Source organism: Bacillus rossius (genome assembly GCF_032445375.1).
Source record: "Bacillus rossius redtenbacheri isolate Brsri chromosome 4 unlocalized genomic scaffold, Brsri_v3 Brsri_v3_scf4_1, whole genome shotgun sequence".
NCBI classification, from domain to species: Eukaryota; Metazoa; Arthropoda; class Insecta; order Phasmatodea; family Bacillidae; genus Bacillus; species Bacillus rossius.
The window spans coordinates 7,416,959-7,443,307 of NW_026962010.1; the positions used below are offsets into that span (position 1 = coordinate 7,416,959).

The 26,349-nt window shown below is 45.5% G+C and overlaps 1 protein-coding gene across 1 annotated transcript in view; it reads left to right on the forward strand.

Annotated features, from left to right (window-relative positions):
• The window catches only part of LOC134541659 (myosuppressin), a 69,311-nt gene extending 58,216 nt beyond the window's left edge, over positions 1 to 11,095 (forward strand). Inside the window, exon 3 of the mRNA XM_063385260.1 lies at positions 10,632 to 11,095. Within this exon, the coding sequence (XP_063241330.1) occupies positions 10,632 to 10,717 (86 nt within the window). The 3' untranslated portion in view covers positions 10,718 to 11,095. The remainder of the gene's footprint in view (positions 1 to 10,631) is intronic.
• The last annotated feature ends 15,254 nt before the right edge of the window (positions 11,096 to 26,349 follow it).

Consider the following 26,349-nt stretch of genomic DNA (forward strand, 5'->3'; position numbering starts at 1 on the left):
GCCTGCCGTGTCGGTACCCCCGCTCTTTTCCTTGTGGCCACCGTGCCCACTGCCCCTCCTCCACTCCCCTACCCGCTGTCCAGCGCCATGGAGACCTACCTGCTGGACGACCGCAGTGGCTTGTCGTGTCGGTACCCCCCGCTCTCTTCCTTGTGGCCACCGTGCCCTCTGCCCCTCCTCCACTCCCCTACCCGCTGTCCAGCGCCATGGAGTCCTACCTGCTGGACGACCGCAGTGGCTTGTCGTGTCGGTACCCCCGCTCTCTTCCTTGTGGCCACCGTGCCCTCTGCCCCTCCTCCACTCCCCTACCCGCTGTCCAGCGCCATGGAGACCTACCTGCTGGACGACCGCAGTGGCTTGCCGTGTCGGTACCCCCGCTCTCTTCCTTGTGGCCTCCGTGCCCTCTTCCCCTCCTTCACTCCCCTACCCGCTGTACAGCGCCATGGAGTCCTAACTGCTAGACGAACGCGCCGGCCTGCAGTGTCGGTACCCCCGCTCTCTTCCTTGTGGCCTCCGTGCCCTTTGCCACTCCTCCACTCCCCTACCCGCTGTCCAGCGCCATGGAGACCTACCTGCTGGACGACCGCAGTGGCTTGCCGTGTCGGTACCCCCACTCTCTTCCTTGTGGCCACCGTGCCCTCTACCCCTCCTCCACTCCCCTACCCGCTGTCCAGCGCCATGGAGACCTACCTGCTGGACGACCGCAGTGGCTTGCCGTGTCGGTACCCCCGCTCTCTTCCTTGTGGCCTCCGTGCCTACTACCCCTCCTCCACTCTCCCTACCCGTTGTCCAGCGGCATGGAGACCTACGTGCTGGATGACCGCGCCGGCCTGCCGTGTCGGTACACCCGCTCTCTTCCTTGTAGACAACGTGCCTACTGCCCCTCCTCCACTCTCCCTACCCGCTGTCCAGCGGCATGGAGACCTACGTGCTGGATGACCGCGCCGGCCTGCCGTGTCGGTACCCCCGCTCTCTTCCTTGTGGCCACCGTGCCCTCTGCCCCTTCTCCACTCCCCTACCCGCTGTCCAGCGCCATGGAGTCCTACCTGCTGGACGACCGCAGTGGCTTGCCGTGTCGGTACCCCCGCTCTCTTCCTTGTAGCCAACGTGCCTACTGCCCCTCCTCCACTCTCCCTACCCGCTGTCCAGCGCCATGGAGACATACCTGCTGGACGACCGCAGTGGCTTGCCGTGTCGGTACCCCCACTCTCTTCCTTGTAGCCAACGTGGCTACTGCCCCTCCTCCACTCTCCCTACCCGTTGTCCAGCGGCATGGAGACCTACGTGCTGGATGACCGCGCCGGCCTGCCGATTCGGTACTCCCGCTCTCTTCCTTGTGGCCTCCGTGCCCTCTGCCCCTCCTCCACTCCCCTACCCTCTGTCCAGCACCATGGAGACCTACCTGTTGGACGACCGCAGTGGCTTACCGTGTCGGTACCTCCGCTCTCTTCCTTGTGGCCACCGTGCCCTCTGCCCCTCCTCCACTCCCCTGCCCGCTGTCCAGCGCCATGGAGTCCTACCTGCTGGACGACCGCAGTGGCTTGCCGTGTCGGTACCCCCGCTCTCTTACTTGTAGCCAACGTGCCTACTGCCCCTCCTCCACTCTCCCTACCCGCTGTCCAGCGCCATGGAGACATACCTGCTGGACGACCGCAGTGGCTTGCCGTGTCGGTACCCCCACTCTCTTCCTTGTAGCCAACGTGCCTACTGCCCCTCCTCCACTCTCCCTACCCGTTGTCCAGCGGCATGGAGACCTACGTGCTGGATGACCGCGCCGGCCTGCCGATTCGGTACACCCGCTCTCTTCCTTGTGGCCTCCGTGCCCTCTGCCCCTCCTACACTCCCCTACCCTCTGTCCAGCGCCATTGAGACCTACCTGCTAGAAGACCGCGCCGGCCTGCCGTGTCGGTACACCCGCTCACTTCCTTGTGGCCACCGTGCCCTCTGCCCCTCCTCCACTCCCCTACCCGCTGTCCAGCACCATGGAGACCTACCTGTTGGACGACCGCAGTGGCTTACCGTGTCGGTACCCCCGCTCTCTTCCTTGTGGCCACCGTGCCCTCTGTCCCTCCTCCACTCCCCTACCCGCTGTCCAGCGCCATGGAGTCCTACCTGCTGGACGACCGCAGTGGCTTGCCGTGTCGGTACCCCCGCTCTCTTCCTTGTAGCCAACGTGCCTACTGCCCCTCCTCCACTCTCCCTACCCGCTGTCCAGCGCCATGGAGACCTACCTGCTGTACGACCGAGCCGGCCTGCCGTGTCGGTACTCCCGCTCTCTTCCTTGTAGCCAACGTGCCTACTGCCCCTCCTCCACTCTCCCTACCCGATGTCCAGCGGCATGGAGACCTACGTGCTGGATGACCGCGCCGGGCTGCCGTGTCGGTACCCCCGCTCTCTTCCTTGTGGCCACTTTGCCCTCTGCCCCACCTCCACTCTCCCTACCCGCTGTCCAGCGCCATGGAGACCTACCTGCAGGACGACCGAGCCGTCCTGCCGTGTCGGTACCCCCGCTCTCTTCCTTGTGGCCACCGTGCCTACTGCCCCTCCTCCACTCCCCTACCCGCTGTCCAGCGCCATGGAGACCTACCTGTTGGACGACCGCAGTGGCTTACCGTGTCGGTACCCCCGCTCTCTTCCTTGTGGCCACCGTGCCCTCTGCTGCTCCTTCTCTCTCCCTACCCGCTGTCCAGCGCCATGGAGACCTACCTGCTGGACGACTGCGCCGGCCTGCCGTGTCGGTACCCCCGCTCTCTTCCTTGTGGCCACCGTGCCCTCTGCTGCTCCTTCTCTCTCCCTACCCGCTGTCCAGCGCCATGGAGACCTACCTGCTGGACGACTGCGCCGGCCTGCCGTGTCGGTACCCCCACTCTCTTTCTTGTGGCCACCGTGCCCTCTGCCCCTCCTCCACTCTCCCTACCCGCTGTCCAGCGCCATGGAGACCTACCTGCTGGACGACCGAGCCGGCCTGCCGTGTCGGTACCCCCGCTCTCTTCCTTGTAGCCACGTGTCCTCTGCCCCTCCTCCACTCCCCTACCCGCTGTCCAGCACCATGGAGACCTACCTGCTGGACGACAGAGCCGGCCTGCTCTATCGGTACCCCCCGCTCTCTTCCTTGTGGCCACCGTGCCCTCTGCCCCTCCTCCACTCTCCCTACCCGCTGTCCAGCGGCATGGAGACCTACGTGCTGGATGACCGCGCCGGCCTGCCGTGTCGGTACCCCCGCTCTCTTCCTTGTGGCCACCGTGCCCTCTGCCCCTCCTCCACTCCCCTACCCGCTGTCCAGCGCCATGGAGTCCTACCTGCTGGACGACCGCAGTGGCTTGCCGTGTCGGTCACCCCGCTCTCTTCCTTGTAGCCAATGTGCCTACTGCCCCTCCTCCACTCTCCCTACCCGCTGTCCAGCGCCATGGAGACATACCTGCTGGACGACCGCAGTGGCTTGCCGTGTCGGTACCCCCACTCTCTTCCTTGTAGCCAACGTGCCTACTGCCCCTCCTCCACTCTCCCTACCCGTTGTCCAGCGGCATGGAGACCTACGTGCTGGATGACCGCGCCGGCCTGCCGATTCGGTACACCCGCTCTCTTCCTTGTGGCCTCCGTGCCCTCTGCCCCTCCTACACTCCCCTACCCGCTGTCCAGCGCCATTGAGACCTACCTGCTGGAAGACCGCGCCGGCCTGCCGTGTCGGTACACCCGCTCACTTACTTGTGGCCACCGTGCCCTCTGCCCCTCCTCCACTCCCCTACCCGCTGTCCAGCACCATGGAGACCTACCTGTTGGACGACCGCAGTGGCTTACCGTGTCGGTACCCCCGCTCTCTTCCTTGTAGCCAACGTGCCTACTGCCCCTCCTCCACTCTCCCTACCCGCTGTCCAGCGCCATGGAGACCGACCTGCTGGACGACCGAGCCGGCCTTCCGTGTCGGTACACCCGCTCTCTTCCTTGTGGCCACCGTGCCCTCTGCCCCTCCTCCACTCTCCCTACCCGCTGTCCAGCGCCATGGAGACCTACCTGCTGGACGACCGCAGTGGCTTGCCGTGTCGGTACCCCCGCTCTCTTCCTTGTGGCCACCGTATACTCTGCCCCTCCTCCACTCCCCTACCCGCTGTCCAGCGGCATGGAGACCTACGTGCTGGATGACCGCGCCGGCCTGCCGATTCGGTACACCCGCTCTCTTCCTTGTGGCCTCCGTGCCCTCTGCCCCTCCTACACTCCCCTACCCGCTGTCCAGCGCCATTGAGACCTACCTGCTGGAAGACCGCGCCGGCCTGCCGTGTCGGTACACCCGCTCACTTACTTGTGGCCACCGTGCCCTCTGCCCCTCCTCCACTCCCCTACCCGCTGTCCAGCACCATGGAGACCTACCTGTTGGACGACCGCAGTGGCTTACCGTGTCGGTACCCCCCGCTCTCTTCCTTGTAGCCAACGTGCCTACTGCCCCTCCTCCACTCTCCCTACCCGCTGTCCAGCGCCATGGAGACCGACCTGCTGGACGACCGAGCCGGCCTTCCGTGTCGGTACACCCGCTCTCTTCCTTGTGGCCACCGTGCCCTCTGCCCCTCCTCCACTCTCCCTACCCGCTGTCCAGCGCCATGGAGACCTACCTGCTGGACGACCGCAGTGGCTTGCCGTGTCGGTACCCCCCGCTCTCTTCCTTGTGGCCACCGTATACTCTGCCCCTCCTCCACTCCCCTACCCGCTGTCCAGCGGCATGGAGACCTACGTGCTGGATGACCGCGCCGGCCTGCCGATTCGGTACACCCGCTCTCTTCCTTGTGGCCTCCGTGCCCTCTGCCCCTCCTACACTCCCCTACCCGCTGTCCAGCGCCATTGAGACCTACCTGCTGGAAGACCGCGCCGGCCTGCCGTGTCGGTACACCCGCTCACTTACTTGTGGCCACCGTGCCCTCTGCCCCTCCTCCACTCCCCTACCCGCTGTCCAGCACCATGGAGACCTACCTGTTGGACGACCGCAGTGGCTTACCGTGTCGGTACCCCCGCTCTCTTCCTTGTAGCCAACGTGCCTACTGCCCCTCCTCCACTCTCCCTACCCGCTGTCCAGCGCCATGGAGACCTACCTGCTGTACGACCGAGCCGGCCTGCCGTGTCGGTACTCCCGCTCTCTTCCTTGTAGCCAACGTGCCTACTGCCCCTCCTCCACTCTCCCTACCCGTTGTCCAGCGGCATGGAGACCTACGTGCTGGATGACCGCGCCGGGCTGCCGTGTCGGTACAAACCGCTCTCTTCCTTGTGGCCACCGTGCCCTCTGCCCCTCCTCCACTCTCCCTACCCGCTGTCCAGCGCCATGGAGACCTACCTGCTGGACGACTGCGCCGGCCTGCCGTGTCGGTACCCCCACTCTCTTTCTTGTGGCCACCGTGCCCTCTGCCCCTCCTCCACTCTCCCTACCCGCTGTCCAGCGCCATGGAGACCTACCTGCTGGACGACAGAGCCGGCCTGCTGTATCGGTACCCCCCGCTCTCTTCCTTGTGGCCACCGTGCCCTCTGCCCCTCCTCCACTCTCCCTACCCGCTGTCCAGCGCCATGGAGACCTACATGCTGTACGACCGAGCCGGCCTGCCGTTACGGTACCCCCGCTCTCTTCCTTAAGGCCACCGTGCCATCTGCCCCTCCTCCACTCTCCCTACCCGCTGTCCAGCGCCATGGATACCTACCTGCTGGACGACCGAGCCGGCCTTCCGTGTCGGTACACCCGCTCTCTTCCTTGTGGCCACCGTGCCCTCTGCCCCTCCTCCACTCTCCCTACCCGCTGTCCAGCGCCATGGAGACCTACCTGCTGGACGACCGCAGTGGCTTGCCGTGTCGGTACCCCCCGCTCTCTTCCTTGTGGCCACCGTATACTCTGCCCCTCCTCCACTCCCTTACCCGCTGTCCAGCGCCATGGATACCTACCTGCTGGACGACCGAGCCGGCCTTCCGTGTCGGTACACTCGCTCTCTTCCTTGAGGCCACCGTGCCCTCTGCCCCTCCTCCACTCTCCCTACCCGCTGTCCAGCGCCATGGAGACCTACCTGCTGGACGACCGCAGTGGCTTGCCGTGTTGGTACCCCCCGCTCTCTTCCTTGTGGCCACCGTATACTCTGCCCCTCCTCCACTCCCCTACCCGCTGTCCAGCGCCATGGAGACCTACCTGTTGGACGACCGCAGTGGCTTGCCGTGTCGGTACCCCCCGCTCTCTTCCTTGTGGCCACCGTATACTCTGCCCCTCCTCCACTCCCCTACCCACTGTCCAGCGCCATGGATACCTACCTGCTGGACGACCGAGCCGGCCTTCCGTGTCGGTACACCCGCTCTCTTCCTTGAGGCCACCGTGCCCTCTGCCCCTCCTCCACTCTCCCTACCCGCTGTTCAGCGCCATGGAGACCTACCTGTTGGACGACCGCAGTGGCTTGCCGTGTCGGTACCCCCGCTCTCTTCCTTGTGGCCACCGTATACTCTGCCCCTCCTCCACTCCCCTACCCGCTGTCCAGTGCCATGGAGACCTACCTGCTGGACGACCGTTGTGGCTTGCCGTGTCGGTACCCCCGCTCTCTTCCTTGTGGCCACTGTGCGCTCTGCTCCTCCTCCACTCCCCTACCCGCTGGACAGCGCCATGGAGACCTACATGCTGGCGACCGAGCCGGCCTGCCGTGTCGGTACCCCCGCTCTCTTCCTTGTGGCCTCGTGTCCTCTGCCCCTCCTTCACTCCCCTGCCTGGTGTAGGAGTCACAGGCAGAGAATAGTCTTGCTATTATGTGCTCTATCTTCCATCCACTCGCTTAACCCGGTGTAGAAGGAATAGCAGGCATAATGTAACTTGATACCACTATGACAGTTGTCCCTCCTCCACTCGCCCCACTCCGCATAGAAGGTGTGGCAGGCAGAGAAGGGCTTGGTTGCTCTATGCCAATTGTCATTCCTACTCTTTTCATAGTGATGGGAAGAGGATAGCCCTGATTCCAATATGCACTGCACCTCATCCACTTGCCTAACTAAACGTAAGAAGAGTGGCGGGCTAGAATGAACTTGTTATCATGTCCTCTATCTTCCATCCACCCGGTGTAGAAGGAATAGCAGGCAGAGAATAACCTGGATGCCCCTATGCTTACTGCCCCTCCTCCATTTGCTTTTCCCAGTGTAGAAAAGAAAAGGAAGCAGAGACATGCCTTTACACTAAGAATGCTGCCCCTCCTTCACTCTCCCTACCCGCTGTAGAAAAAGAAGCAGAGAGAAAAGACTTGTTGATGCTATTACCATTGCCTCTCCACATCAGATGCCTAAATGGAGTGGTGGGCATAAAGTGGTCTTTATTTCAATATGTGCACTGCCCATCATCTACTCTCTTTACCCAGCATAGAAGGGATAGCAGGTAGAGCATGGGATTATTGCAACAATGCCCACTGCCCATCCTTTTCTCACCTAATATCGTGTAGAAGGAGTAGCAGGAATATAATGGCATTATGCCACTATGTAACTGCTCCTTATCCACTTACATTACTCAGCGTAAAGGAAGCAGTATTCAGATGATAATATACAACTGATTTTGTCCACGCGCCATACCTGGTGTAGAATGGGTGGCAGGCAGAGTATGGAGTTGATGCCATTATGCTCGCTTCCACTCTTTCACTTTCTTACCTGGTGTAGTAAGTGTTGCAGGAGGTGTATTGTTGCCGCTATGCCCACTAAACTCCTGTCCTTTGCTAGACTATAAACACTCCCTGTTTATGAGCTAAGTTGCTTGCTTCTCTAAAGATATGGGGAGAAAATATGGAAATCAAACATGAAACTATATAGCATGTATTAAATGTTATAATACTTGTGTTAAGCTTTCTTTCGGTGATATTTTAGGCAAAAATTATGATCCTGGTATCTGCACAATAAATCGTAAGCATATCATTATAAAGTAAGATTAAGAGAACAGGCTTTTAGGCTTTAACATCTATAGTAGAAAATATTTATACTATGTTAAAAAGTTTTTATGGCCTAGTAGATTTTTTGTGGGGCATGTATTTGGACTGACTTTTGGGTTATTTGAAGCTGTTTTATAAAATTTAATAGCAAAGCAGTATAAATGCACAAAAGAAATTAGCCACTTCGCAGGATTGTTTAATATTTCAAATGACTTTCGTGGCTGTTGCTTAAGCCCACCCACACTATGCCCGATGTCTGCTATACCTCCCGTTCCACCCATGGGTATAAAAGTGGGCATGAAGGTTTGTTTAGCAGAAGAGGAGAACTAATGCATTACTCCATACCACGGTCGTATGTATAGGTCTGGCGACTTACCTTCTTCCTCTATCTACTAGCGAGGCCTCGGCGGCATGCGAATTAACGGCGCTAGAAGTAGCAGAGCCAACTAGTAGTAGCAGAGCCAACTAGCAGTAGTTGAGACAACTAGAAGCAGTTGAACCAACTAGTAGTAGTTGAGTGAGGAGTTTCGTATGAAAGTGAGCATGTTTATTAAAAAGCTTTTCGTTTTAAACTTCGGTTACAGTTTAGGATTTTTTATTTATTTTTAAGCATTTTTGGGGTTAAATGCATAGCTATATGTTGTAACTTTGCCGCAGTTGTCAGTTAAAAGTTTGAGTGTTGGGAATGTGTATCACAAACTAGGATCTCCGACAAGAAAGCATGATATCAATTTTAACTGCGTATTTAAATCAAGAACATTTTAATCTTCAAGTAAATGTAAAACATTTTAAAATTTAATTTCTTATATCCAGTAATTCGTTTTGTTATAAACTAAAGTCCTCATACTAAGAATTTGTTTTCAAGAGCTTCGTTTACATGTAATTCAAGTATTATAATAATGGAATGTAATATATTTCTTTGAATGATTTCTATTTTTATATTATGTAATCATCAAGTTGTCTATAATGTGATTTTAAAATAAAAAAAATTATAATTTAGAGACATTACTTGCTTATGTAAAAATGTAAAAACATTTTTAAGAATTTAAAATTTATTTTACTTTCACGAATGGATTCTGCGAAATGTTCACCCATGCTAACACATGTGGTGGGTTACTTTACAGATAACGTTATATACATAATAATCGTAACATAGATTTATTAATAACAATAATTAACCACCAAAATAGATTCCCTTTTACTACTATGCATGAGATTAAAAAATTTTAAGGTTGAGCAGAAATATGACGGTTTTGAGCCGTAACCTTCATTACAGCCGGGCGCATTACAAGAGCGAGGCATTCTCTCTCACGACTTCAACTTAACTTACAAATGCGTGAAAATTTGAAGGCATTGGTACGGATTAGGCACTTACCAAACACCCAAAAAAAATTTTTTAATACTAATCTGGAAAATTTCAAAAAATTAAGACAGGATTACCAATTATGAAACTCCAATTTAACAGAATGTTAACAAAGGGGTCCCTACTACTAGCGCCGTTAGTTCGCAGGCCGCAGCAAGCTTCAATAAGCGGATGAGACACGCCAAGGCAAAGGATAGGAAGTTGTCAGACCTGTCTATATGAGTGTGCTCCATATACACGATACCTGGAATGCTAACAGAAAACCAGACAAGGTAGTTGCCGACCAAAGAAAGCATATCGGAGAAGGATAAACATGTTGATGTCCCTTTAACCAAATACTGAAAATATATTAAAATTTAAGCTGTTTGTATTTAAAATTATGGAGCCTAGTGAATGATTTTTTTTATATATTCCCAGGAGGGAGGGGAGGTGCATGGGGAAATGTGCTCCACTGAGACGGAGACATGCCAGGACATTGAGGAAACTGAGTCCTGGACATGGCTGAACTTGCTCGCGCAAGTCGGGGTCTTAGAACCGAACTGCTCTGATAGCTTGCAGGCCACGGCAGTTCTTGTCACGGCTGCAGGGAGAATTACAGGCGACGAGCGTGCGCCAAAGCGAAGATAAGACGCCTGCATGCTGACTCGTGAAATGGTTGGCAAAAATCAGACACGTCGCTGGGAACGAATTGGGGAACTAGCCTGACAAAGATTAAGTGCAAGTGTGCAGTGAGTGGAAAGAGTTTAAGTTTTAGCTACAAAAATACTGCTAAAATAATAATGTAAAAATTCAAATTTACAATTGTGCCGAAAAATGCCATTGGCGGCACAACAGTTAAAAATCAAGAAAAATTATCCCGTCATTTTTTTTCTTCTAAAAATCATACTATGAGCAGATATTTCAGTATTTTTTGCCATTTTAACCTGGTTAGCGTAAAAAAAAAAAGCTTAGAATTTTAAATAAATTTGTGTTATAAAAACATTAAAACAGCGTTATATTTCCCTTCAGACAACATTGTTTTCAATTTTCAGAGTCACCTTTGTTCAATGAATAAAACATTTTAAGTATATATATATTTTAATTTATACATTTAATAGAGTTATTTCAATACCTACCATTTTTCAAAAGCCACTAAATCTACATCTAATGTATCTCTACATGCTAAAACCAGAAATAAAAATTATGTAAGAGGATTACCAAATGATGATTAAATGTTAGAAAAATTCGGTTAAATTACATTTTCTTTTTGGGAAGAAACAAAATAATAACTAGTTAGTTAGATTTAAAAATGTCTTCATTAACTTGCAGAAAATGTAATCGGAACATGAAAAGGGAAGTGTGGGTGTCCCTGGTTGCAGTCGGACGCGAGAACAGCCCCCTTCTGGACAGCGGCGTCAAGCGACAAGACGTGGACCACGTGTTCCTCAGGTTCGGCCGGCGCTGAGTGGAACAACGTCCCAACGACCACGTTCCTGGACATTTCTGTCGTGCTGTTTCCGTCACTCTTGATACACTCTACTTTGGCTTTCTTCGCTTGCTGCTCAACACACCAACTAAACATTACAGTTGTGGTTCTTTCTTATGGTTTACAAAAAAAAATTACAATAAATTACAAAAATTACACTGTAATATTTTTATACAAGTGTACTAGATTCACCGATGTCGTTACAAAAGTAATGTTTTAATATTCATTTAAATTTTTGGTCTAAAAATTTTCACAAACAAATTAATGTAACTGTTTCTCTCAAGTGATTGAAAATGCTCGTAAAAAAAGTTGTAAAAAGTTAAAATGTTCAATTGAAATAAATATAAATAATTGAAATATTATTTTATAATTTACTTTATATTTCAATTCATTTAACTTCCTTCAGAGTCTTCTCCTGCTCCTCAAACAAGTGATCAGAGTGCCCGCCTCAAAATCTCTCGTGTTTCAAAACCCACCCGCCGCACTCCCAAACCAATAAAGTGCTGCGACGGTGGCGCCACTCAACAGCCACACTGCCAACCTTCTGTGACGTCACCACGACGATGCCAGTGCGACCTGGCAGGGACCCTCGAAACAAACATGGGCAACACTTACCGACAACATACTGTATTATTAACACTACATTGTTTAATATTTGATTAATGTTATTCCCTTGAATTTGTTATAAACTTTGTACTGAAAATGTTATTGAATGCCCTTCACTGTAAATTTAATATTTCAAATGTTATTACCCCACTCTTTTTTTAAAGCAGATTATATAAAATTTAACAGTCTTTGAAAATGTACAATGCAAGTGATACTTACCGAAAACGTATTTCGTATAAATTCACTTGGGCCCCGACCACTGTTGCGTGTGTAAAATACCATAAAGTTCTTATGTAATCAGCTTAGGTGTGCGCCTAGCAATACCGCCTGGTGGCGAGCAACCCGCCCACTCCCTGCATAGCGCGGGCCCGTCGCCACTCTCAGAAGTTGGCTGCCTGCGTCGGCCCTGACGTCATCGCCACGTGACCATGCTACGGGACATTCTGGAAGGAAGTGTCAGTGACGAGGCTGGTTGGTATAAAAGCAGACCCGAGCACACCGCACTGCCTCCTGGCGCCGCCCGACAGAGGGGCTTAGCCACTGTCGTCTGGTGAGACACGGGTCTTTACTTTGCAACAAGGACTCGGCCCGTCTCTGCCGAGGACGAGTGCAGGACCTGGCGCGAGTCTGTCTGCAGCGAAGAGGTAATGTGGAGTTGTACTAGCTACGTCTGCAAGGGACATGAGCAGTAATTACGACATGACCGGGAACTCGTTAGCAAGTGAGCCAAGACAACTGAAACTGAATTTATAAGCTAAATAAGATCATTGAAGTTTGTTGCTGCAGGATTCTGTTGGAAACGAGTAACGTTTCATTTAAGTGGAATTCAACATTGAAACGTAAGGCAGTTGTGTAAATAAGTTCGGCAGATGTAAGGTGCGGGCAGCTATATTCTCTTAACCAGAAAATCGACATAGCACGAGTTGCTGTCCGCAGAGTTGTGTTCGCTGCTGCACGGAACACGAGCCACGTGCGAGGTGGTTCATGCCGAGCTCGCTGAGCGAGTCTTCAGCCGAGCTCGCTGAGCGAGTCTTCAGCCGAGCTCGCTGAGCGAGTCTGAGGGTGGGGGTCGGGTGCTGCAGCGAGGACATACCTGTAGCCAGCACTGCGCGATACCCATGTTGGCGCGCCTGCTCCAGTGTAGGTAACATTTCAGTACCCTTTCAAGAGTCTGGCCCTGGGTATAGAAGTTTTCATACCTGAAGTCTTAGAAAAAAAAGTGAAACACACAAACCGGTATATATTCACTTTCGTAAACACTAGCGGCCATGCAAAACGTATCAGTGTGCCAAATGAAACTTTATGATAGTGAAACTACCCTGGAATATATTTGGTTGACTTAAATGGTCACATAAAGAAGTAATCACAAGTAAAAAAAAAAAAAAACATAACAAAACTGGCATTACTATTGTGCCGTTAATTAGTAAATTCGACACGATATATTTTAAATTTTTATTATGATTTTAAATTTTTGTGTGGAAATTTTATTTGCTCTACTATAGTGTAATTTTAATTTGTTAGTCTGGTGTACTCCTCTGAGTTAAACTTTGTCTCAGTGCCCTGAAGCCCCTTTCCCATCGGCGTATCGGATATTTTGCTGGCCTAATCTCTGACTGGCAGACAGCTTACCGTTTCCCCCGCCTTCAGTCACGCCTCAAGCCTGTAATATCATTTCTCTTCGTGACCCTAACTGCATAGAGCAGCTTCTGGGCTGCAAGCCGCTACTTCTCAGAGAGCTGCTGAGAGAAGTAAGTCTGGTCACGAATACGTATTAGGTTCTCTCCTCGAAAAGCACGTCATGGACGCTTGTTCTCAGCGTCGATGCACTTTCCCCCCCCCCTCTCTTTCGGTTCTAAGAATTCGCCTAAGGCCAATGACCGGTCGTAACCCCCTGGACAACGGCGACCGTCTCCCAGGATGCCTTGCATAAAAAAATGTGTGTGCCAGGATGGACCACCCCGCGACAACTAGCGGCAAACTCGCTAACCACCCAGCCAACTTGCCCTGTAGGCCGCCAGAGTGTGGCACTAGACTGCGCCCTTTAACCCTTGGTTTAAGCAGACGCCTTGGGCGAGTCGATTCTTTTTTATTTCAGACAGCCCCCAACAGGTAGCGCTGAAGTCGACGCAATGCTACCAGCTTCGAGACTTCAATCAGAGTTTTTTTTATGGCCCTCACTCGGGGAACTTCGGGACCTTTCGGTCCGGACTCCCAGTCCTCCCCTCCACTTTTGATTCAAGTTTTACTTTTAATTACGAGACGCGGCTTCCCGCGACACAGACCAACTCGCGTCGCGTCTGCAGACAGACCTCCATCGAGTATCGGCGAATCGGCAAGACTTCATCCGACCGCTAACGACTATGTAGTCGCTTCGTATAAGGGATGCTATCCCTCAAGTTAATTCTAGTAGATTAGTCTGTCTGCATAGTTTAGTTATTTGCCTTAGAAATTTTTCTCTTTTAAATTTAATAATGAAGACATCATCCGCGTCCTGCCGCGCTATTCGCGAGCTCCAGACCCTGGCTGACTCCACGATGGCAGCGTGCTGGGCAACTCCCCTGTTTTGGTGAGTGATAATTCGCGACCCCCCCTTTTTTCCCTTAAATTTCTTTGGGCATTTTCTTCCCCATAGACTGCCTGTATACAAGTTCTAATCAGGTTTGATTTGGACTGTTGCAGACAGGGTTCGATGACGGGGAGAGATTGATTGCTCTCATCTCGTGCCCACCCCCCCCCCCCCTTCTGTTCCGTGGGTCACATTAGAAGAAACGTTTCGACTACCCGACGTGATCGTTTGAAGACCCCGGGTGGTAATGTAAATTCAACATTTCCCCCTTACCTAGCTACGAACTATTTTAAGCGGATGACCAAACCACCAGCGACCAGTGTTTTTCTCAAGAAAATGTAGAGCGAATAGAACTAATTATCAATGTAATTATCGGATCCATACAACTCTGGGTGTGAAACTTATAATGCAGATGTTTATATGTCAAACTAAGAATGTAAAGTGTTTAAAGATTCGAGGGCCGGCCCCCATTTTCGTTTCTCTTTTTGTTAATCTTTGAAACTTGTTAAAACCTCTTGTGTGTAAAATAATGGAAACAAAATACTTCATCAGGGCAAATAAAACAGGGAAACTATAGATCAAGTTAATCGTGTAGTTTTTATTTATTGATTTTAACGATCCACACCAACTTCCTCCTTGCTTGTTACAGGAAGTTCCTAAATTTTGTGTGTTCCCCACCTCGTGTTGCCTCTGGTAAATCAATTTATTTAACTAATTTTTTTTCCAGCATGTTTCCAAGGCTTTTTAATTAATTTAAAATAATTCTATTTTGAGGCACGAGGGGCGTTACACTATCCTCACGTCCAGTCTGCACTAGGCACATTAATTCAGTGGCCAGAAAATCACATCCAGTAGGTGACAATATGTATCCAGTTGGAAGTTAAGTCTTTCTATTCAATTGCCAGGCACGTAATCGACGTCCAGGTGTTTTCAGTTTGTGGCCATGACCATGACTAGGCATGTCCACTCAGCAACAAGGCACGACTAGTTGGTGGCCAGGCATGTATTCGGCTGTCAGGCACGTCCAGTAGGTGTCGATACGCACCCAGTCGGTAGCCAGGAATGTCAATTCAGCCTTTAGGAACGTACATCTATTAGGTGGCATGTCAAATCTAGTTGGTAGATAGGTGCATCCAAGGGCGGTGAAACACATCCAGTCAGTAGCCAAAATATATTTTTCGTCAATACTCTCTGAAATTTTTAAATAGTTCATGTTGAAAACCATGCGCATAGACCAAGCATCTCCGAACCAAGAGGTAATATACAGCGATATGCAACCAACATTTTAAAAAGGTCATGTTCAATGTCACGCCAATATACCACTCTTTCCGAGCCATAAGCATAATAATGTTCTGAGTACAGACTTGTCGATTCTCATTTGTTGTCAAAAAGGAAGCACATAAGGACGAATATTGGATATGGTGTGATACAATCTCGTCACGTGAATACAATTTGCCAATATGCGATAGGCTCCAAAGCACTATTTGCTCCAAGAGATCCAAACCTCCATTTTATCCAATTATTGGCCAACAGCTCCAAGTGCTCTAATTAATCCAAGTACTCCAAAGCTCCAAATGCTCCATCAGTCATTGGCTCCATTAGTCATTGACCCCAGCAGTCATTGGAACAAACAGTATTTAGGCACAAGTCATTGGATCCAAAGGTCATTGTTTCCAATAGTCATCGGCTCCAACAGTTTTTGCTCCAAAATTCATTAGCTCCAATAACCATAGGCACCAACATTATTTTGGCTAACAGTCTTATGGCTCCAACAGTCGTTTGGCTCCAACAGTCTTTTGTCTCCAACAGTCATTAGGCTCCAACTTTCTTTACGCAGAACAGTCAGACATTGGTTCTAACAGTCTTTTGGCTCCAACAGTCATTGGCTTCAACAGTATTTTGGCTCTAACAGTCTTTGGATCCAGCAGTCATTGTGTGCCGCCAATAGTGGTTTTTTGCACAATGTTTAAATTGTAATTTTAAATTATCATCCTAACAGTAATTTTATAGCTTGAATTAAAACTTGTTCAGCCTACTGTAACCTTCGAACTTAATTTTTGTTCGGCTTTTTCCTCGAGTCGTTCCCAGCGTAGTATCTGAGAATTTACAGATCCTTTGCGAGGCTAGCATCCAGCCTCATCTTTTCCCTGCCTTCAGTGCACGACCGGCCATTGAAATTCACCCCAGCTTTCGTGACCAGGACCACTTGTGCCTGCTGCTTCTCAGGGCAGCCCGTTTCTCAGAGATCGCCTGAGGTGAGTACTTGTAGTCATGCCCCATCCTAATGTTCTAGGGCTCTCAAGCACATATAGGTGTTCCGGGTAAGACTTTTCTAACGAGCCAGCACCCTTTCCACTATTTCACGAATCATTGTCTAGAGCATTGACCGGTGCTTAACCCTTGCTAGCGACGGCCTGTCTCAAGGACTGGATACTGGTGTTCGAATGTACAGTCTCTGACCTCTAGTGGTGAATTTTTCTACCACTTCCCTGGGTTTTCGTGTTTTTGCTTAACACACATATCCTCTAGCGACCCATGCAACAAACGTTCTCCTGTCATTCTCTTCCGAGCCACCAGAGCACTCCACCAGTCTCCTCTATAAGCTCCATGACTTTGAAGTAGTCTCGTTCGAGGTGTGCGAGTTTACTTCATCTCTGTTTCGGCCACTCCCCAGTAGAAAGCTCTGCGATCAGGCGCCAACTGCAGCGCTGAGCTATCGAAGCCTGTATTTCTTGACCCCTCGCTCGGACGTCTTTGGAACTTTTTGGTTCTGAAGCCAAAGTATCCCCTCTTCCTTTCAAAGCGAAGAGCCGAATTTAATTGACACAGGTGCCATACCAGTGACTTCTTGGTGCAACTTCCGATTGACTGCATCGTTCTCGGCCAGCCCTCAGCTAGATTCAACTTCACTACTGCAACTAAGATGTAGTCGGCTCGTTTTTTGTTACCTTTTTGTAAACAGTCAGTCAGTGGTATAATTAATAGCTTGTTAATTTTTTTTTAATTTTATTCAAAAATGGCCAGCGTGATGTCGTAATCCAAGATGGCTGTTCGGCTCCACACCCGGAACCCATGCGCAGAACCGCCATTTAGACTCTACTCTTCCCTTCGACCACTAACTGAGCCTGCCTGTACTTTCCCGAGAAGCATCGGCAGCAACCCACTATCTATAGAATTCACCATGTATATTGTGAGCGGAGTCATGTTAATTAGCTGGTATATCACCTTATGAAGTTTCATATTTTTATCTTTGAACAATTTTATTAGAACTTTTATATGTTTAATTTTATTTTTAAAATTTTTATTTTAGTTTATTATCCATAAAAGATTATTTAAAAACTATTTATACTCCATGTTATTACATATTTTAATATTTTCTTTTTACTGTTTTAATAATAATGTTGTTTTTTTTTTCAACACAGTACGAATTTATTCTAATGAAAAAAAATCAAATATTATGCTAGCATGTAATGTTTTCTTATTAAAATTTTCTCTGCTGAGAAATTAGCCAGACGCAAATTATATGAAAATATGCATCTTCAATAATATTCAGGTTATTGAAAATTTAGCTTTTACTTGTTGAATGCACCATCATCTAAACATGAGTGATAATCGTGTGGAAATGCTTAGTGTTCATAATATAAAAATTGGTTTCTCTCTTACAGCTTACATATTTATCATCACTTAATCAAATTTGTATATTTAAATTATTAATGTGTTGCTTTTAAATCATCCTCGTTTGTAGGAAATTACAGGCAATGCCCACCGAGCACACATAACTCTTCCCAGTAAATGTGTTGATTTAACAAATAAGTTTTCACAGTAATGACACAATATAAATTTTAATACATATTAAAAAAAAATACTTCAAGATAAATTCGGAGACACTCAACACAGATAAGACAGAGATAGAGACAATTTTTTTTTCTGGCTCCAGAGACATCTCAAGTAGCCTCAATGACTTGGAAGGGCGCGGGGTCAGTAAGGGGGGGGGGAGAGGGTGTAGAGAAAGACCATCAGTGATCAGATGGGTACACATCGTTTGCCCTACAGGCGTTTGCCCTAAACGTAGGGCAAATGCCTGTAGAGCAAACGACTTTAGGGCAAATGCCGTTTAGTGCAAACGACTGTAGGGCAAACGCCGGCAAGCACTTATGTTTTGGATTAACGAAACCACACCAACTTTTAGGGCAGACACCTGTAGGGCAAATGCCTGTAGGGCAAACGACTGTCGAAAAACTTCTTTTAGGGCAAACGCCTGTAGGGCAAATGCCGGAGCCTGGTCCGAATGGGATTATCAAACATTTTGTGTAAACGCCTTTAGGGCAAATGCCTGTAGGGCAAACGCCTGTAGGGCAAATGCCTTTAGGGCAAACGCCTGTAGGGCAAATGACTTTAGGGTAAATGAAGTTTAGGTTATTTTGGGTAATGTAGGTTTTTTCAATTATGTATCGATTCAAACAGTGTTCTTGTAGTTTATATTTCCTCCGCAGGTGGCAGTACCTCAATAAATGTTTTCCCTCTTAATGCAAAGTTTACAAAAACGTCGCTAGATGGCACTAATGTAAGCCTATATGGAGGTTTGGTGGGAATTCGTTTGGTATGAACTTCCTAGACTCACCAACAGATGGTTCCCTGCGCTAAGTTCAATGTTATCGAATATTTTTCCTGTAAAATATTTCGGGACATTATATGATGTAAGGTCTTCGACCAAAAAAAGAAATCGTATAATAATAAAACAGTATTGGCGATTTAACAAAAATATCGCTGGAAAAAGGTTCAACTTTTTTCCCGGGGCTTTGCTTATTTCAATTTCAGCTGTCAGACGTACATTACGCTATCATTACTTAAAATATTACGAGCATATAGGTAAATAATGCGAATACTAGCTGTTAAACATTTTCTTAATTAGCATAATAGTACTAATGCGGTTAAACTCCTACATATTGTTCATACTATTTTATTTCGTAATGTGTACATAACATACAGCTGAAGTACACAATGAAGAAGTATTCCAGTTCGTTTTGTTCTGGGGTTTCCATAATTTGCATTAATTACCTCGAAATCATATTCACCCCTTTTTAACCTCTTAGCGATTGCATTTCGCTAAATGATTATAGTTTGATTAGTAGTGTTTAAGTCTTTATTATTACTAACATTTCTTTTCTTTATATGTACTTAGTTATTTTGAAAAATATATATACTTATAACCCTTTTTCACAGCTTATGGCTTGAATTCCCCTAAATGGAAAAATTGTGGTTGGTAGAATTAGTATGTTTATTATTGGTGGTCAATATCTTTTCTTATAATAGATTATTTTCACAGATAAAACTTTTATTTTAAAACCATATATATGTACCCCTTTCACCTCTTTAGGGGTTGAAATTTGCAAAATGATAAAATTTTTGTTGGTAGTTTTTGAATGTTTATTATTAGTACCCATGGTATTTTACTGCGCGTTATTAGATTCGGAGATATAATTTTTCAATTTTCAAACCATATTTATCCCTTTTTCACCCATTGGGGTTGAATTTCGAAATATGATGATTTTGTTGTTTATAGTTCTTGTGTGTTTATTATTGGTTCCCATTATATTTTGTAAAACTTTATTAAATTCAAAGATATGATTATAATCATGAACACAATTTTCACCCCTTTTTAACCGCTTAGGGGTTGAATTTAGTAATTAAAATTTGCGGTTATTAGTTCCAGTAAGTTACGTTTATTATTGGTACCAAATATCTTTCATTTTGCTACATTAAATTTGGAGATTCAATTGTTAATCTTAAAACCATATTTACCCTTTTTTCACCCCTTTAGGGGTGGAATTCCGCAATTTCATATAGCATAGTATATACGATATCCGAAGACCTTTGTTTGAAAAAAAAATTATCAAAATACCACCAGTAGTTTTCAATTGATGCCGGAAGAGAAATACAGACAAATAGACAAACATAAAAAAAAATTAAAAACTATATTTTCTAGTTCACAATAACGTAAATAGGCTTTTAATAGTTGTTTCGTCAGTACTTTTGTATAGACTTTTCATCTCGAAAATAGATAATCTATAGATTTGGTAGCCGAGGTAATTTCCCATGTTACAAGAGGTAAACAAGCTGTGTAACCTGACAGACACAAAACAAAAATAAATAAATAATATTGATACCTGAAAAGAAAAATTAAACAAAATTACTAAGTTAAGTATTAATTGGGAAGCATACGTTATTAATAATAAAAATAAGAAAAACATAATAAGTAATTACTTACGCATATAGCGCTTATCTGAATTGTCAAAATGCATTAGTAGTGATGATGGTTAATGTGCGAATAATAAACTCAAAACGTTAAATTATATGTTCGTTTATACAATATTAATACTTTATATATTGTTAAATATATTTTTTACTCGATATTTGACGGTTATGTTCCGAGAAAGACAACTGTCAACTCCGTTGTATTGTTATTTAATGCGTTACATTATGTCCTTAGAGGGAGAAGGGGAAGTGGAAGAAAAGAAGGCACAAAAAAAATAAAAAAAGCGCATATTTGAATTCCTGATACAAATACATTCGTTGCAACAATGCAAAAATGTTAACTGCTTTCATATGAATGTGACATATTGTTGGGCCGGTATCATCTACAGTCTATCAGTTTATACCGATCCATATTGTTTACGATTCAAATGAGCATGACACGGAAACAAAATGTAAAAGGACAAAAAAAAAAAAAATACAGCCTTTATCTTCAAAGCTTTTGTGAGGTTAATTACTTTCGATTTATCTAAGTCACGCTATTTATGTGTCGAAAGAAACTTGAGATGGATAATAAGTTATCTAGTATGAACTGTAGTAATTATACTTCACATACATGGGTAAAAGGAGGGGGAAGGGTACTGTTTTCCAATTAACCGAAAATGTTGAGTTTGTTAGTAACAAACCTGCCTTATATGCGACAAAATATATTCATATTTAATAACAAATATTAAAACATAAGTTACAAATTAAAATAAATTTTATAAAATATCGGGAAATTTTGAAACTAGCCCACGCAATTAGTAATAATAATATTCAACACATGATAGTAATCAATCACTTGCATATATATAAATATAAACAAATAATATAATGTTATATATAAGACATTTTCCGAACAATCACAGAAATTTCCAAATGTCGTCCCTACCACACTTAATTAAGCAAATCTCTGCCTAGTATGCCTACTAAGGAATACCCTAAAAACTATTAATTTGAAACATTTGTGTAACTTTATACATATATTCTTATAAAAAAACTACAAATCGCGGTATTAAATAATTTTAGTAATAGTGTCCATGAATAAGAACGAAATAAAAACAAGTAAAGCACTGCTTTCTGCGAGTGGGATTTGATGACAATGGTTTCAAGCTCAATGCTAAAGCGCCCTAGCTCTCAATACTAGGCTGCCGGGTAGGGCCTACATAAGTATCGCAATAGGGCATTCATCACATAGCACATAAATAAAATTTTAAGGAGTGAACTCTTTCAGCAGCATACACGAAAACACCTTTTCTATTACGTAATCGCATATCACTATAAATACGGCTGAGAAACCATACAATTACCATGTTATGTGTACTAAGGTTGTATACAAATTGATGTTTTGTTTTGATTCATAAACCATGTCAAAATATGAAACTAAACTAATAAAAACTACAAGTCATTTGTACGATTTCAAAGACGACACGTAGACAACATGGCATACACTGCGCGCTCAAAAATAAAACTGTCATTGCAATCTAGAAGTCTAGAAGTCTTTCCAGCACAGCATGAACATAGCAATGAGACAAAACAAAAATAGCAAATAACGTATTTATTTATTAAACATAGGTGATGGTGAAAAGACGTCACTTGCTCCTACTAAGTTATGAATAACATATTTTCCAGTAAATTCTGTTTGTTTAATTGTTTTGAAAATATATTAACTATAATTGCACTTTTTTTGCGAATATGCTGATTCATTAGCATCTGAAACAGAGTTATAATTAATGATCTGTCTTTGTGTATTATACTTTTACGTAATTCATTATTGTACATTCCACGATATATCAAAATCGTTCCTAGTTTACACTCATACCTATGACATGCATTCAAATATTGTGGCAATATGGATGATATGATTAAATGCATTTTGAAAAGTTGTACATTTCATTGGATGTCACACATTAAATCAGTCTTTTATTATACTTCACTTGTTCCCATAAAACTTATTAGGGGTTAAGCTATAGATGGTCTGGGCGAATTAGCAAAATATGCACACTCTCGATGGAAGTATTTTCACCGCACTCTACAAACATATTAATAAAACGACAGATTCAGTTGGGCACATGTTATATAAAAATTGAAAATAGGCATGAAGGTCTCGGAGGCTATTTTAACACTAACTTTTAAACACTGAAAATGTTTTTATAAATGCATATGTATAATCTTCTGCCTTAAATTATTTTAGGGTCATCGTTTTTTTGGACGACTTCAAGTGAAAATTCCAGCAGGCAAGGATAATAAAATTTTGTAAGCTCCTTTTGCTAACGCTTGTTTTTATATATAGCAGCAATATTAAATTAAGTTAATTTGTTCGCTAGTTACCCCCCCCCCCCCCCCCCCCCAACAATGGAAAATATTAAATCATCAACATCTCTGTTGAAAAATGATTTAAAAAATACAATCCAGTCACTGAGATTGGCGCACCATCTGTTGTAAGTAAGGTTCAATTACCAGCTGCATTCTTAGACTTCAACGTTGGGAAAGCAAACCGTATGTGCTGCCATCTAATTTGTGAATTTTGTACTTTGTACTCATTTGGAGAATGGTTCCAACATTTGTCAACAGGGGCGACACACGTAAAGACATCTATCTTCGAAACGGTTCGTAGGGCAAACGCCTGTAGGGCAAACGACTTTAGGGCAAACGCCTGTAGGGAAAACGACTTTAGGGCAAACGCCGGCAAGCATTCATTTTCGGATTATTGAAAATTCGCAAACTTTTAGGACAAACGCCTGTAGGGCAAACGCCTGTAGGGCAAACGACTGTCGAAAAACTTCTTTTAGGGCAAACGCCTTTAGGGCAAATGCCGGAGCTTGGTCCGAATGTGATTATCAAAAATTTTGTGCATACGCCTTTAGGGCAAACGCCTGTAGGGCAAACGCCTGTAGGGCAAACGCCTGTAGAGCAAACGACTTTAGGACAAACGCCTTTAGGGCAAACGCTTTTAGGGCAAACGCCTGTTTGGAATGAGGAATGCGAGAATATGCTTCGAAAATGCGTTTAGGGCAAACGCCTGTAGGGCAAACGACGCACTCCCGATCAGATAAACAGGAGAGGGAAACTATCCCAATGCAATCTGGGAAGAAGTGGTGGGTGTGGTGGGTTGGAGTAGGAGAGAAATCTACCATAATTTGTGCCATAATTTGGTTATTTTATTCCCAGGGCACCCATACTTACTTTTAATATGGTATGACATATGGCGTAATGTTATTTTGTTCCCTAACATACTATAAATATGCTCACTGTAACAAAATGTTGTGTGTGCCGGAAAAGAGAGTTATGTAGCTGCTGCTTCCTTACTTCCTTTGTATCATACTCATTATTCAAAAATGAGTTTCGCTCATATTCCGAACTCGTCCAGGAAATTCGAAAGTGTCCAAGGATCATATTGTATTTAAGTTCTGTGGAAGCGCCCCCCCCCCCCCCCTCCCCCGACATTTAGTTGGGGAGGGACAACTAAATTGGACTTAAAATAATTTTCGTAACCGGTATGGATTGTATGAATTGTGGATTGTGCTTGGTTGTGGTATGTATGTCTTCTATGGCATAGCAAGCATAGTGTACCTTTTGAAATTCCCCAGCACGTGGTGTATTGTAGACCTGTCGCTTGGTATTTATAATTCAAACCCTGAACAGTATGGTGAATGTGTGTTCTATTTGTATTATTGTGTTTCGTTAGTAACTCTATGGTTAAAGAGATACACACACACTCGCTCTCACATATCATTAGCACTTCTATTTTCTCTTTGGTATAAAATTTGTTCTTCCTAATATGCACATCTAAATTGTTGAGCTTATCTCTTTCAAGAAGAGTCTAGCGACCAGTGGCGTCTCGTCAGGGCAAGCAAGGCAAGCAGTGCTTGCCCAGGCAGTTTCCAGACATTGTATTTTTTAAATAACTATTTTATTCAGAATAGTATTTTACTTTGGCTCGTGCAGTTAGGTGTATGTATTTTTTACACTATCTTCTTGGGACCCAATACTGTGCGCTGTGCGCTATAAAAAAAGAACTCGTTGACACAAAAACATGCTGTTTTAGAAGCGTTGCTAGGTTTAGAAGCGCTGGTAGGATCGCTTTCAGCAGGAAGGCTGCCTCAGTAGTTTCCTTTCGGAAGGGGGGTGGCATGGTACAAAGGTTCAGGGAGGGGATTGGCTGGAAAAATACGCGGTAGAAGCTACGAAGGTAACGCTTTCTTGCCGAACTGGAGCGAACATGGCCGAAGCAGACGATGGAATTTTTCCGCCGACTGCTTCGGCTATGTCCGGTACAGTACGGCACGGCAGGTGGCGATGTCGCGTTTCAGTCGGCGGTCGTCTCTCGGGGCGCGCGCATCTCTCCCGCGGGCTGTTGGCTGGCAGTGCGTGGGGGATTTGTGGGCGTACGATGATACTACACTCCCACTTAGTATATAAGTAATGTAGAGTAGGTATTTTACTATCAGAATAATGTAAGTCAATCATTATTTTTCAAAAATAATGTATTTAAAAAAAATGTCATTTTTTCTACCTGTGGAATAGTCAATGTTCAGTTAAGAAAACTACTTAAATAGCACCATTTTGTACCTTGAAATCCATATTTTCCCGGCGGAGGGCCCCCAGACCCCCCCCCCCCCCAACCTCATCATGTTTTGGTGTGAACGGAGTTATTGCTTCCCCTCATGTAAACCTCACGCCTCGCCACTGCTAGCGACAGCAATGCTACCTTCCTGCAACTGCCGCACCGCTTACGCTCGTTCCGGGGCCGGCTGCCGCACCGCTCAGGCTCGTTCCGGGGCCGGCGGCACGATTATATATGTCATCTGAAACTTCCAATCATCAAATATGGCCTCGTGGCTGAGCGCTCAGCGGCGCTATCATCTAAACGTAAGGTTGACGGTTCGAATCCCGGCAGGTACGAACTTATTTTTGTACTTGTAAAAATAAATACGATCACGTAACATTTCAAAAGTAATAAATATATTTGAATAATGAATGCAAATAAAAGTATATTTATTAATTAAATTGTAATTTTCAGGTAAGGACATGATAACTAATGGTCAATTAGGTTAGGTTAGCTACATTATAAATACTTTAAAACTTTGTGGACGGTTGATTTGGTTAGGATAGCTACATTAAAGATACTGTGAAATCATGTAAACTGTTTCCTAGCGCTGGATAGCTACATATTAAAAAGTTATTTGCTAAGCAACCATAAAATGATTTTACAGTAATTTTAATGTAGCTATACTTACCTAATATAACCAACCATCCACTAAACAGTCTATGTGGCATTTTTATACTGGAGAGAAAAAACGCGCGTTTAAAAATAAAAAACATCCAGGGGGTAGGCGCTCCCGATCGGCTAACTTAGGAAAGGATCGGCATTTGCGGCCAGTTGCAGGAAGGTAGCATTGCTGTCGCTAGACTCTTGTTCTCTTTCATATATCATTCTTCTGTTGCGACTATGTATTTTAATATTAACATTTTACGTATGTTATAATGATTTTTTTTTTAAGTACATTAGTTTCAACCCCAAGATCACAGAGCAATTCTGTAAGTAAAAATGAAATCCGTTTATCTGTATTTACAAGATTTGCTTACAATAAGTATAAGTATATCCATTTTATTTGTAGCATACAAATAATATCATGAAGTCCTGTACTATTTGAAAAATTTCGCCCAACAATTAAAAAAAAAAAAATTAAAATCAGTTTTACTGAAATGTGGACCATTTTTTTTTTCAGTTATCTATTAATTAAATTTAATTTAGCTGTTAATAATATTTAAGTAATCTAACTAAGTGATGTGCAATAGCTCCAAAGTACATTATCTAAACCTGATGCACATCATACGGGGAGAATTCCGCTCTCCACATACACGCACCAGGATCTAGCCTAGATCCTCAGGAATGTGAGCTCCTTGCCTGGACTTTGTGCCACCGGGTTTGGCTTGCAGTCTTCATGTAAGAGTCAAGAATATTTAAGAATAAAATTAATTTAATTATTTAAAAATCAATAGATAAACAATTATAAAGAATATATGTTTATGTCGTAACTCATCTAAAATATATTTTTTCTATTTTATATAGACTATGTAGGCTATATATTGAATTTTCAATGTATTTTCATATATTATCTTTAATATTTTCAGATAATTAATA